The sequence below is a fragment of the Drosophila takahashii genome, chromosome 3R (assembly GCF_030179915.1).
Source record: "Drosophila takahashii strain IR98-3 E-12201 chromosome 3R, DtakHiC1v2, whole genome shotgun sequence".
NCBI lineage: Eukaryota > Metazoa > Arthropoda > Insecta > Diptera > Drosophilidae > Drosophila > Drosophila takahashii.
Window position 1 is genome coordinate 21,960,742 of NC_091681.1, and position 14,357 is coordinate 21,975,098.

A 14,357-nucleotide genomic window follows, 5' to 3' on the forward strand; every position below is an offset into this window, starting at 1 on the left:
AGATTTTCGCCAAATTAAATGAAATCGAAAATGAAGCGCGCCAAGTTCGCTGGCAATTTAAATTGAAGAAGACGCAGTCGGCAATTATCCCACACACAAAGAGGCCAAAACGGGCGGGAGCATAATGAGCGGAAGCCGAAGTCAAACAAGATTCTCACCTGCCAGCTTTGGCTGCCCCGCTGCTCCTCCTCCTGCCACCTGGAATTCTGAAGGAAAAACTTGCACCTGAAATCCGAAATCTGCCACCTGCCAGCTGTCTCGAGTGGCGGCTTTGGATGGCCGATTAAAGCGCTCGTCGGCCACTCGAACAAACAGAATCGACGGCCCATTGAGTCGAAACGAAATGAAATGAAATCCCGGGGCAAAGAAACTCCAAGGAGCCACTTGAAGAGGCATCCTGGAGGAAAAAGAAGTGCACAAAAACGAAATCATAAATTCAATTTGATTTATTTCAGTCTGTGTAGTTTTTGGCGGAGGGCTGGCAACCGCCTCGAGATTCAAATGGTGGAGAGCTTTCACTTGATGTCATCGCTTTCGCTCTCTCTCTCGCTTTTCCCACTTTTCCGAGTTTTCCGCCTTAAATGCCGTGGCAGCAGCCGAATGTGTTCAGTCGATTTCTGTCGGCCGTGCGGCAAACACGCAGCTCGCTTTTCAGCCAACTCAACCAGCTCCAGAATCAGCTTGCCACCAGCTTTTAAACGGCATCGCATCAGAAAACAGTTTTCCCAGCAACGCGCGCACTTTTCCTTTTCCCGCTTCGGACCTTCGGACTTCGAATATTTTTCGGTCCCGTGTGTTTTTACCGCCCCATCGTTTCGGCCTCTCTTACTTTGCATATTTATATTAACCATTCCGTTTCGGTGTCAAAAAGATAAATCCAATACCGGCGATAAGAACAAGAAGCTGCCTGCCAAACGGAGAGCTTAACGCGGAATTGTACAGCACAAAAGTGAATTACAAATCAATCGCGAAAGAACTCGGCTGCCAGACGTAAATATTCAAATGGAACTTGATTTACATACGAGTCAAAATCTGCCAAGTGGGCCACCCCTGTTCCGAAGGTCCGATTTTCATCGAACTTTTTTACTTTTCCGGTTCACAACGAAAATATAAGAACTTCATTTGAACGGTTTTGCGAAATTTTGAGTTTTACCGGAGTTATAGGGGTCAAAACATGGCATTTTTGACACTTTTTCGAAAAAGTTGCACTCAGTCATTAATTCATAACTTCGGAACGGTAAGAGATATCTTTATGATGTTTTCACTAATCGCTCAAGAATTATTATGGCTTTCCAGAAAAAAATGTAAAAAAAAATTAAAATTTAGTTTTCATAAAAATAAATCAACATTTTTTTTTAGTTTTTATTTTTTTCAGTGTTCTTCACCAGCTATAGAGTTTAAAACCATTTGAAAATGAAGTTTGATTCATTACGAAAAAGATCCAAAAAAAAAAAAGAGTGGCCCGGCCAAAGGTTTTTCGCAATATCGATTTGAAGAAGGGCGCACAGCGGTTTTCCATACAAAAACGGCTTGCTCGTGAAAATTGGCTGGTCAACACATGCCGTTGCGCGCGTAGCGTCAGCCGACTGCAGCTGTCAATGAGGCACTTCTTGTCGTTTTGTATGGGAATCCGCTGTGCGCCCTTCTTCAAATCGATATTGCGAAAAACCTTTGGCCGGGCCACTCTTTTTTTTTTTTGATCTTTTTCGTAATGAATCAAACTTCATTTTCAAATGGTTTTAAACTCTATAGCTGGTGAAGAACACTGAAAAAAATAAAAACTAAAAAAAAATGTTGATTTATTTTTATGAAAACTAAATTTTAATTTTTTTTTACATTTTTTTATGGAAAGCCATAATAATTCTTGAGCGATTAGTGAAAACATCATAAAGATATCTCTTACCGTTCCGAAGTTATGAATTAATGACTGAGTGCAACTTTTTCGAAAAAGTGTCAAAAATGCCATGTTTTGACCCCTATAACTCCGGTAAAACTCAAAATTTCGCAAAACCGTTCAAATGAAGTTCTTATATTTTCGTTGTGAACCGGAAAAGTAAAAAAGTTCGATGAAAATCGGACCTTCGGAACAGGGGTGGCCCACTTGGCAGATTTTTACTCATACTCTTTTCAAATTGCCTTGGCTGTGGTGCACAATTGAGATATTAGGGCTTTTAAATAATTTTAGTGTGGTTGGGTTTTCACAGTGATCGAGGAAAATAAGCAGATTGTTTCAAGAATCATTTGCCAGAATTAAAATGGCATATTTAAGAATGAACAAAATCTCTTTTTAATCGAAAAATCTCCATAAATCCTTGGAAAGCAAAGGATACCTATCCATTGTATTTTAGAGAAATCTATATAGTGGCTTTTGTAAAAGGAAAAATCTCATGAGCAAACATGTTCTTTAAATTATTTTTTATATTCCCCTTTTTACAATATTGCCTTGATTACAATCTTGTTTTTCTATTCAATTTCATTAAGTTATGGCATCTACACCTCTCACTTTTTATGAATGTGAATAAGATTTCTTGAAATCGACAATAACTGTATATTTGTCATTAAAATATTGTCAATTCGAAGAAATGGATATTATTTGCATTGAGTGAGTGTGCCTTAGATGAATTCCCCTTCGAGGGAACTCCTTATTCAAAGGCAGCCTTACAAATGCGTTATTAGTTCACAGGCACAATGGCTACGCATACGAGTATATTCCTAATCGGTAACCCTGAGTGCTTTCCTTGGAACGTCCTTACGCACAGGAGAGCATTCCGGGCAACGAAAGGTTACAAAACGAATTGGAGGCAGGCAATTGTTGAGGGATTTACAACATGGCCCTCGTATTGTTTGCAATGCAGCAATAAAATCCCACACACAGAGGATAAATGTGGAAAGGTTAGAAGAATAGAGGAGATGGCGATAGAAATGTGTCCACGGCAGGTATGACATCTTGTCCGGGATCTCTTCACCTGTTCGCCAGATGCTTAATTGGAGTCAATGTCTGGACGAACTTTCCAATTTCCGCCCGTGCAACGCCTGCCATTGACAACTGACAACTTTGATTTGGCACGGAGCTAAACCCATTGATCATCTCATAATTTGGTAGCATTTTAAATCGATTAAATTTAAAAAAGGTTATTACCAACGATTGTTCTTATTAAATTACTCATACAAATGGATTATTTAGAGTGAAAGGCACTAAAATATTTTTTTACATTTTATGGCTTTAAAAAAAAAAATGGAATATTTTTAATTTTTAATAAACAGTTGCATATTCTGTTTCACGTTTCATTATAAACTTTTTAATAATGCCAAATAGTTATTCAAACCACTTGATATATAGCTGTAAATTATTTTTAATGTGGGTACTTTCTTTTTAAAATTTGTAGTTCTGTTCACGTATCACTATAACTTATATTAAGGCATGTACACTTTCTATAAATGCTAAATAATTATTCAAAGTGAATTCCACTTTTGTAGAAAGGCTGTAAAAAGTGAAATGTATTCAAGGATTTTTTTAAAGACGACCAAAAATTGTTGAACATTTTTGAAACTTGGGAAGAACTTCGGCCAAGTCTCCTTTGCCATTCTCAAGAAGATTAAGTGCCGTTCCAAAAAAAAAAAGGAAGGAAAATTCAGCTTGCAATTTGCATGCAGTTCGGCAATTGCTGCGAAATTGAAACGTGCCAAATGTGCAAACAGAGGGCCGCAATCGTTTTTCACTCTGTTTGAGTAGCCAACCAGGTGATAAGCAAACATAACCCAACGGGCAGGGCAGCTCATGGGGAAAGTCAGCGGAAGGACTCGCAAAACTCAACCCTTTCTGCCAGCTGAGACACTGCCCACTAAATCAAGCCACTGCCGCCAGGTAATAGAGAGATAAAATGTGCTACGTGTGGAAAATGTTGGGAAAAAAAACGAGAGAAATAAAGAGTTCCCAGTTACTTTGCAAATAATGTTGCCAGCCAGCCACTCGAGTGTTTAGGACCCTCACGCATAAATTATTTATTCATTTGCCGTCGCCGGGTTTTTATATACATCGTTAAAATTTCTGTTCCCTGTTGGGATCTCAAAGTGAATTTCGGGTGAGGAGTCGGCACCTTTGACCCGCCCCTTGGTTCGAAAATGGGGTTTTTACTTTGGCTATTTTATAATGAGCTGCACTGGATTCGCTTCCAGGCTGCTAAACTTGGTTGAGTTGCTCACACGGTTTCGGTTTCCCTTTGCTCCTTTGTTCGGATTTTTTGCTTTGCCAGCGATTTTCCCGCCGGCTGATTTTTCCCGAGGAAAACTACGTGAAACGGTGATGGGTGAAGGGCGTGGTCGGTTTGCATTGAAAGTGTTTATTTATTTCTGTTTGTGTTAGCTTTTGAAATAAAAAAAAACATTTTTCTTTGCTTTCTCCTATGTTCCGTTTCCGGTTTTTACTATTTTCCAACAAAAACGTATAATAATAATATCCCATAGCTGCGGGCCAACGTTGCGTATGAGCCATGTATTTTTTTTAAATCATTTTTTATTTAAGCCCCCAACTCGAAACTAATTAGCGCCCTGTGCCGAGTGCTTGTTGTTTTGAAGGCTTCCTGCAGCAGCAGCTTTTCGCTTTTTGCGTGTCCACGTCATGTGATATGAGCTGGGAAAATATTGTTAGAAAAATGCTGCAACTTTTTCATTACATCAACTTGACGGCTGGGCTAAAAACTTTTTAGCAACCAGCAGGAGCAGTCGGGAAAAGCGTGGGAAAAGGGGGAAAACGAAACGAGCCAGCTGTGGATGCTGTTTCTTTAATTTGTATTTAGTTAGCGGACGATGCTAATGAGTTTGCTGATTAAAAAGGGACCGTCTTTTGATGTCCCACCTCGGGAATTAAATTTGCACAAGGTTCACGAGCTTTAAGACTCCATTAACTGGCTAAAAAAGGGGGCCATAATTTATGCAGCATGCGATCAAACAATATTCGCAAACCTTTTAGCTGGCCCCTCGAATAGAAACTAATAAAAACTGGCTGAGCCAATCAATTACGAGTAGTTCACAAACTTGAAGTCATTCTCACTTAGCTGCAGCCGCCCAGTCAGTTGGTCAGTCCATCAATCTTCTAATCAATCTGGATGGAGCAAATAGCCAGCCATCCAAAGTTTCCCCTTGCATTATGAATTTATGGGCCTTGGGGAAGCCAAGCGAAAACTATGCTACGATTTCGATTTCAATAAAAATCATTAACCGAGCACTCAAAGAGCGATTCGATTGAGTTTCTGTGTGGGCTGGCAGAACTTTCCGATACATTAAATATGAATGAAATGCCACGGTAATTAAGCTAAACACAGCAAGATAAACAAACCGCAAATGGTCATAAAATGCGATGAGGATGATGATGATGGCGATGAGGTGGCGCCATCCAAATGAACTTCTTTGGCCCGACACATTTCCAATCGAATTATAAATAAACAGAGGCTGCGAGAGCCAAATAAACCCCAACAGGAAGCCAATTCAAATGGCCCGAGTCAGCGGTATTCGCGAATTCCTAATTTCTAATGGCATTGGCAAAACAGAACTCAACGCAAATGGGCCTTATGGCTGATTACCCAATTTGAATTTTCAATATTTCCGGGAATCTTCATTTCATACTGGTAAACGCGAAATATTTCGTTTGCTTACAAATTAGCATTGTTTCCGCATCAGAATATCTATGGGAAATGAATTCACTTAGCCAGAAAGATGAGGCTTTAAGGCGGGAATTTCATTAATCTCTGTCGCACGTTCCTTGGTATATTAAAATATCTCCTTTGTGATACGTGAATATATAAAAAACAGGACAAACGGGAGGCGAGCATCTTTGTGTAAGCTTTAAAAATCTCCCCCATAAAAGCCAACGTGAAACATGCAACAAGCTGGGTAAGGAAGCGGGCCAAAAGAAGGCCACCCACAAGCTACTGTGTCGAGGTTACACCCACACTCTCACTAGCACACACACACACTCACTCGCCTGCATGCGAGTATAAATCCACCATTCATGGGGGATACAATGAGGCCCAGACGCTTGTCCAAGGAACTAAGACAAAGGATACACAGAAATCAAGTTTAAGTGCAGTTGAAGGCGGAAACGTGAGCCTCACACGGACACCGGGAAAAACTCTAAGATCGTATTTCCAAGAAAAAGATGCAGAAAACAAATGCTTCTTTTATTATATTTTCCATTTAGAGCATCAAAGAGATGCAGATTTCAGATAATATATGCCTTTTTATTTGCTCTTCAAAAAATAAATTAATTGTGAGTGGGATACGTTATAGTTTATCATAAAAGTAATGTTAAATTAATTTAAAATAATAAAGTTATAAGTTGTTATAGTTGAAATTTTAAACATACTCCTTAATTTATTTTTGTCTACTTTAAGAAAGCATCTCTCTATTAATACCAATTTAAAGTACATAGCTCATAATCATTAAACTTCAAAAATAAAAGAGATCTTGTCTAAATAAACATAATTTGTTAGACAATAAAAATAGTTTTATTAATTAAGAAAAAATTGTCTAAAACCACATTGCATTGTTTTTTCCGAATGCAATTACTTTGATTAATAGTAGGTTTCGTGGTCAATTATTTTCATCTGTATCGAAATGTTTGGAGCTGTGCTCTTATAAATCAGAACCGCTCGCTGGTGGTTGCCAAGTGACGCCTAAACAAGTGCAATTATTTTAATGCACTTTTGACTTTTGACATCGCAAGACAGCGCAACAACACGGGCGACAGCCTTAAAGCACTGCTCGAGCATTTATGCGGCTATTGTCCCGACAACACACACACAAAAAGCCCACAAAACACACGGCATTCGGCACTAGGCACTCGGCACTCGGCGGAGAGGACTCCTTGAGTCGGTCGCTTCTGCCAAGGTCGCGCCGTGCAGTTGAACTTGACAAAGGATAAAGGATTCGCTCGGCATTCGCCTGGCGGCTTTAATTCTGCATGCAATTTCATAAACGTTTTTTTCTTATCCCCCTCGACCCGTGCAATTTTCCATAATTTTGTTCTTCTGTATTTTTTTCTGGTTTTTTGCATAGCCTGGGCCTAACGTTAACCCTTCAACGATTCGCTGGCGAAACAAATTGAATTTATGTGCCAGCGCACACGAGAGCACGCAGAAATGTTGCCAACGTCACTGGCAGTCGACGATGGGCGATGCTTACGCACTCCAGGGGGCGGCTCCACCCCCTCCACCCCTTTCTTTCCATATTTTCCCACCCACGTCATGGCCCATTTGTTCTATGACCTCTCACCCTCCGCTCACACAGTCCTTTCCTTTCCCATCTTTTGCCAGCATAAACAAATTTTGCAAATGTGCGCATAAAACTTACGAAATTGCAAAAATTTATTTTATTTCACAACATCTCAACAGTGTGTGTGTGTGACAAGCGCCTTTCCTCGGCGTTTCCTTTGTTTCGTTTGGCTGATATGAGGGGCTGGTATCCTGTCATCTTGGCCTCCGCCGTTTATCTGTGTTTGTGGCTCGTCGCCTTCTGGCGCTAATTTAATTAAGACTCATAGACAAAGAGAAGCCCGACGGACGGACCAAACAATATGTGTCAGTGCAATGTGTTGTAAATCTTTTCAAGGGACTTCGGACAGCCCACGAATATTCAGGAATATATATAGCAAAAAACGCCGACCATAAACAAATGTATAATATATATCATTTTGGCATTTTATCGTCGGCTATAAAACACAAGTACTCAGCCACGTTGCGGATACGACTCGTTGGCCGGGCTGCATTTCATTTAATTTTACGCCTGCCGCTTGGCAAACATAATTTGATTGATGCGCCCGCGGCTTACATGTGTAAGCTAAAAATAAACTGATAAATTGACTTATTACAACATAATTCGCCTGTTGGCAAAATGGTATGGGTAATTTTAAGTTTTTTGGCAACCGCCTTTTTTGTGGGCCAAATTACATGTGTGTGTGCATAAAAGAGGCAGACAGGAAAGCATAATTTATGCAGGTAAAATGGGTTTGAGGGGGCGGAGCAGCGAAAGACGGGCATTTCATTAATATTAATTGACCAATTCAAAGGGACAGCAGCAAAGAGCAATTGAGTCACGAAAACGAGGCGTAATAAAGGCCAAAAAGCCAGTTAGTTCCAGGTTTACTTAGGGCTTTTTTAAACGCACTCCCAGCGCAGACAAATGGGCCCAAATAAATAAGAATAAATATTTAAATGGCCAAGCCTTTTGTAAAAGAATTCGCTCAGCGGGGAAGCCACTAAGTGCGGCGAAATCAAATGGAAAAATGCGAAGTGCCACCGACATTGACAGGACCTGCTTGTGATGGCCAAGAAGGGCAAATTATTTGCGTGAGCGGCTTAATTAAAAGGCTGTTTGGGCAGCAAGTGGACTCCCTAGTTTAAGCCTCCACCTCCCGTCATCCTTTTAAGTCCTCCTCCGACTTTGTTGTTGTCCTTTTGGCCCCTTCGTTGTGTTCGCTGTGAATTGAATTCGTGTTGCCATTGATAACGACTGACAGCAGCTGTGGCCATTTGGCCGAGAACTGGGTCTGCATTAGTTTTTATATTCCATTCCGTTCACCTTCCATTTGGCACTGCAAAAACTTATCAAAAGTTCCTAGCGGTTGTTGTGCAGCCCGTCGGTTCCTGTTTTGTTTCCAGCCATTTTCACTTTCGCAAAAAAGAAGGCAGCGAAAAAGTGAACATTTATTTGATGCTTTTATACTCTTTTAACGACACTCGATATTTCGGTTTGCTTGAAGGCTTTTTGAAAGTAAAATAAGTGTTAAATGTATTTTATGACTAGCTTATCAAACAAGATTTACTATAAAAAGTACAATAATTAGAAAATTTAATTTCTTGGATTTAATATAATTTTTTTGACTTTTTAATCCATAATAAAGCTATTATTAACATAGCAAATTCACTTTACGTTTTTCCTTTTTCTCGTCCGCCTGTTAAATTTAAAGGAACCTTAAAACTCTGATTTCCCATACGATTTCGAGGTTTATACTCTATTTTAAATTGAACAAATGGACGATAAAACCGCCCTGAGAGTATTAAAATTCTTCTATCGCACACAAAACCTTTACACAATCAATTCGATATTATTTATATGTTTTATTTTCACTTTTCAATGAATCGAATGGACGGCCTGTCAAGTTTTGTTTCGATGTAATTGAATTTTCGCCCCCGTTGTGGAGTGGCAGTGGCGCACAGCGGCGATAATTAAGTATACGTGTCGTGTGTCCATAGCTGCCATGTCAGGACTCATAATGCACTATATAAGGCAATTATCGTCAGGACGACGGGAGATGAGCAGCACAGCTCAGCAGCTATTAGACAGGATAATAGACACTTGAAATTGCATTCAGCTGGCTGGAAGTGCAGCAAGGACCCCCACTCTCCTGTTCGGCCGGACAGCATTAATCATGTGTCAGTAGCAGACAAAGGACTCGCCCTTATGGGTTGTGATTTTTGGGGCAAAAATTCCCACTCGATGGACGGGGGACACTCTTGATGAAGTGCGTGGGTGGTGTAATGGGAGGAAAATGGGAAAGGGGACATGGGCGATATCACACATACGCACTGGAGGCGACAAGTTTTGGGCTGTCCACAGGCTGTCGGGCATTTCATGCACAGTCGAGCGGCTGATGGGCAGCCCTCGCAATTTATGGCAGGCAATTTGTTTGTGTGGGTGGTTCGCAGTGGGTGATAGGTGGTTACGGCATTTGTCAATGCCAGTCGAGGGAGTCGGGGGATTTATGACAAGCGATGGCCCAGTGGATCGAGCGATAATCTCAACTGTGCACACACAGCCAGGCAATCTCAATCGCAGTCAGTGTCAATATGCAAATTCCCACTTCACTTTCTCTCCCAAAAAAAAACCATTCAGGCAACAAAAACCCATCGATTCCATTCCAAAAGTGAGCCGCTAAGGGAGCAAACAGTCCCCGCATGAGTAACAGCGCCATGGTGGCCGTGGCCATCTGCTGCATCCTCGTCCTGCTGGCCGTCTTCATTGTGATCATCATAGTCGTTGGCCAGACGATTGAGGAGCCCAAATGAGACATGCTCCAGCTGGGACCAGGCAACTTCCCAGATGGATAACAGAGGCCCCCAAATTGTTAGTTTGCTGGGGCCGCCAGCAAAAAATCGTTGCCACCTCATCAGCATCTGCAGCATCCGCAAAATCATCAAAATCAAAATCAGCATCATTTCCAACCGGCAGAAAATTAGCAGAGGAAACCGAAGAGGCAGGAGGAGAATCAGGAGTGGAGGAAATGCGTCCCATCGTCAGTATCCATTGGCTGTGATGTGAAATTTTTAGAATTTGTGAAGCAAAAATCAATCGAGAAATCAAGAAAACAAGAAAACACCCAACACAAAAGGAGCTACTCTACATTTTTGAACATTCCGCATCCCGAGGAAACACACACATCTTCATGTAGCATTTCTGTGTGTTAAGTGTTGTTAATATAAATGTATATATTATATAGACACACAATCTATGAATACAAACCAAATATATAGATATCTAGACAGACTTACGTACTTATATATGGATATATATGATATATGTGTAACCCAACCGTCGTAACGTTGCGTTCTTTTTTATAAAAGTGTTGTTAACAAACCGATTTTTATTGATGTTTTATTGATGTTGAATACAACGTATATACACATGCATACACACACGAAAGTGGAATAAGTTTACATTAAAAGTCCAGCGATGTCAAAATTGATGAGCGATGAAAAACCCAGAAAAAAGAAGGGAAGCAAAGGAAGGATCAGGACAATAGGGATTGAAACTGGAGAGCTCAATTGTTTATTATACCGTAAGATCATATCAAGTCGGAATGATGCCAGCAATTGCACTTGTTAATTGCACAGTAAAGGAGGCTCAAGGCCCAAATGGGATTTAGCAGGAACTGGAGCATAGATATACCTAATAACATACGGGAGATATGAATTATATAGCGGAGATATGCATTTTATATATCAAACAAAACAACTTTTGGATAAGTTTTACGTGTACGTGTACCTAGATGTAGCCAACATAAGCTGTTATCAACTATGGAACTTACTTACTTGAAATCAAATGAAAAATTATACCTTAAAAACCAATAAACTGTAATTTAATTAAACCCCAACACCCACAACTACTCCAATTAAATCAATTCAACGCAAAACGTACGTGCGCTGTAAACGATAATAATAAAAAAAAAAAGAACTTCCACTCAATTCAACTCAATTCAATTTTAATCAATGCAAATGCCAGAGTCTGCAAACACAATATTCAACAAATGATCAACGCGTGGCGCATAAATTAATACATTAATTAAATATAAACATCAACAACAATGGACAGTGTGGGAAAAGAGAGAAAGGTAAGCTGAATAAAAACATATTAATATAATAAATAATGGCTTTTCGTGCAGTTTTCCAACGCCAAAAAAGGTCTCAATAGATTTTATTTAAATGCCCAAGGACCGCTTAAGGTTTAAGGACACCTAAAGGGTGGGCAATAAAGTTTCATTGCCACAGAGTCCTGTCAATTTGATTAAAATTGATATGCTCAGTTACTTGGGCAACTGCAATCCAGGATCTGGAATACAGAATACAGCATTCAGAGTTGTCCGGAAGTCATTTATAGTTTGGAGTGACGATGGATCCGTTCCTAGGGGATTGGGACTTGGGAAAATAAGTCGTAGAAAACCCCAGGATGCTGAACAAAAAGTCAACTTGATGAATATTTCCACCTCAGTCCGCATCAAGTAATCATAAAGTGATGGAAATTCAATTTACACAGCATTAAATATGGCAAAAAGTGGGCCAACTTGCGTTTGGTGGTGGCAATTTATGTGTGTTTTCATGTTTTGCGTTTGTGTGGTTTATTATTATGCAGATTAGGCCAAGTTCCACCTTTACCTTTTGGCTCTGTCGACTTTACCCACTTGATTCTCGTGTATCTGGGTTCTGGGTGTGCATAAAAAGCCGCCCCGAAGCAGCTTGAACATGCCTCCGCCCCCTCCTTCATATGCAAATTACGTTTCATTTTGAATTTCTGCTACCTTTTTGCCAGGGAAAGGCCACAACACACACTCGCACACTTTATGGCCATTCAATGCCTTGGCCAAATTGAAGCTGACGGCAAATGTCACGTTTTATGACTGCGTTTGCATATCAACAGTTTCACATGTGTGTGTGTTTTTGAGGTGTATTTGAGGTGTGTGTGGAGGGCGTTTGAGCTGCATCCGCTTCTGGAAATGCTCAAAGTGCTCGAGAGTTCCATCTGGTTTCCCACTTAGTCAGCATTATGCAAATGGCCCGCTCCTTTCAATTTCAAATTGTTTGTTTATGAATTGCTATTGCTAACAACACAAATTAATTGTCCAATTCCATGGGCCTGGCATTAGTGGGCGGGATTCAGAGGGCGCGGAAGTGAATCTCAATCGAAATGTGAATCTGAATCCAAGTCCAAACTCAAATCCGAATGCGACAGTGCGCAAAAGCAATTATCCGAAGGAAATTGCTCAATTAGAAAGTCGAAATCGAAAGCCAAACTAAAACACACAAGAACGGGGAAACACACAGCCAACTAAACGACAACATATTTAAGTAGGATGTCTACACAGGGAATAAATGTATTTAAATAAATAAGAATATTTTTTAAACTGAATATAGTATTCTATTAAAATATCAAAAAACTAATTGAAAAATCTGAGAATTTTTAAACATAATTAGCATATTTAATATGTTTTGATAGCTTAAATTTAAGGGGAATAAATGTATTTTAAATTAAAATATATATAATATATAATTATCTTTAATTATCAAAAAACGTATAAAAACTAAATAAACAAGAAACTAAGAATATTTAAATAACTTAAATAGCATATTTAATACATTTTGACAGATTAAAAAAATGGAACAAAAACTAAGAAAAAGAAATAAATGCATTTATTCTATTTAAACATAAAAAAACTATAAACGTAAATGGAAAAAAAAAAACAAGAGTATTAACTTAATTAGCATATTTAATTCATTTTGACAGTGAAAAATATGGAAATAGCTATATTAAAATGCCATTTTTATGTTATCTGCCCTTTTTCCCCTCTCGATGATTGCCCATAAGTAGAACTATCTTATTATTTTCGCTTACATTTGCATGATGAACGCCTTACAATGGCAGCCAGATAGCTCCAAGAATTGCAGTCGGCAGTCGGCAGTCAGCGAAGTGTAAAGCGCAGATAGAAGATGTCCAGCTAATGGTGGCAATATTAGAAAGAAGGACGAGTCCTGCCCAAGGACTAAGGACGAAATGGAGGGTGGGAAATAAACTGCTGCCTAATGATACGAAGTTTAATGCAGTTTTGTGAAATGTAGCAAAACCAATTGGCTGGCTAGGTTTTTTCTGGGAAGACGGAGGATTTTCGCACAAGTCATGGCCGAAAAGTGGACTAGCAAAGACGCGCTGAGTCAACTGTCAATTAATCAATTTAGCCAGCCTCAAGCTGGCTAGGCCATCAACTTAATGTGAGCACGTTAAGAACACACCAGAAACCGTTGCCAGGATGTAACAAATGTTAAGGTTTTTAAAACCAAATTACAGCCGTGGAAAATGATTCGACAACAAACAGAGATTTGGCACAACACACAATGGGCATATTTTTCATCTGTGGCATATTCCAGCTGTGTGCTACTTTTTGTAGCTCCTGTTCCTGATGTTTTTGTTTCCTCTTCCATTTTGGCCGTGTCGCTACGCATTTTAATGCCGCCAGCGAGTCGGTCCCAGATTTATGGCCATTTATTGAGCATAAGTGTTGGCAATTTATGAACCAGCCGCGCCCAGTTTCCCCCACTCTAAAATGGCATTTTAATAAGGCAGTGCTTCGGTGTGTGTCTTTGTGCTGAAATGAAGATTTATAAACCGCCCCGAGCAGTTTCAACTCCCGAAAGTCGGGTTCCGGCATCGCATTCGGGTTCGAGTTCAGCATACCCATAAATCTCCCACAGAATCTTGTTTAGTTTATTGAATTATCAACGGGGCGGATGTGTGGGTGGGTTTGACATTGTCTGACATAAAACTAAAGGAAATATCAAACACGTGCGCCAGTCACAGGGCACTTATGTAAATACATTCCCTGCGCCATTCCCCTCGACGTTTATATTTATAGTTTTATTTGTCTAAGGTTTGCTGGAGCGGCATTAAAATTTGCCCCGCTTTCGACTTATCTACATCTCGCGTATTTTGTTCATTTCCCACACACACAATGAGGACCTCCTATGGCACACGCATTTCCACTTAATTTTCCTGACTCATTTAAATAAATTTGTTTGGTTTCTGTGGCCTTAAGTATG

At 39.8% G+C, this 14,357-nt stretch overlaps 2 protein-coding genes across 8 annotated transcripts in view; both read left to right on the forward strand.

The window, feature by feature from the left end:
• The window catches only part of LOC108057461 (cubilin), a 48,255-nt gene that overhangs the window by 13,763 nt on the left and 20,135 nt on the right, over nucleotides 1–14,357 (forward strand). The window contains exon 1 of one of the 7 annotated variants that reach the window (XM_070217868.1): nucleotides 11,254–11,383. The exons of the other annotated variants lie outside the window; for them this stretch is intronic. The gene's annotated coding sequence lies outside the window, so the exon portion shown is untranslated. Of the gene's footprint in view, nucleotides 1–11,253; nucleotides 11,384–14,357 lie in introns of those variants that run through there. 7 annotated transcript variants of the gene reach the window in all.
• On the forward strand, nucleotides 9,951–10,061 carry LOC108057466 (uncharacterized). Its single transcript, XM_070217870.1, has one exon. The coding sequence runs from the start codon at nucleotides 9,951–9,953 to the stop codon at nucleotides 10,059–10,061; it is 111 nt and encodes a 36-aa protein (XP_070073971.1).

Coding starts and splice junctions, on each gene's coding strand:
- LOC108057466 (XM_070217870.1), top strand. CDS start 9,951: ATGAGTAACAGCGCCATGGTGGCCGTGGCCATCTGCTGCATCCTCGTC.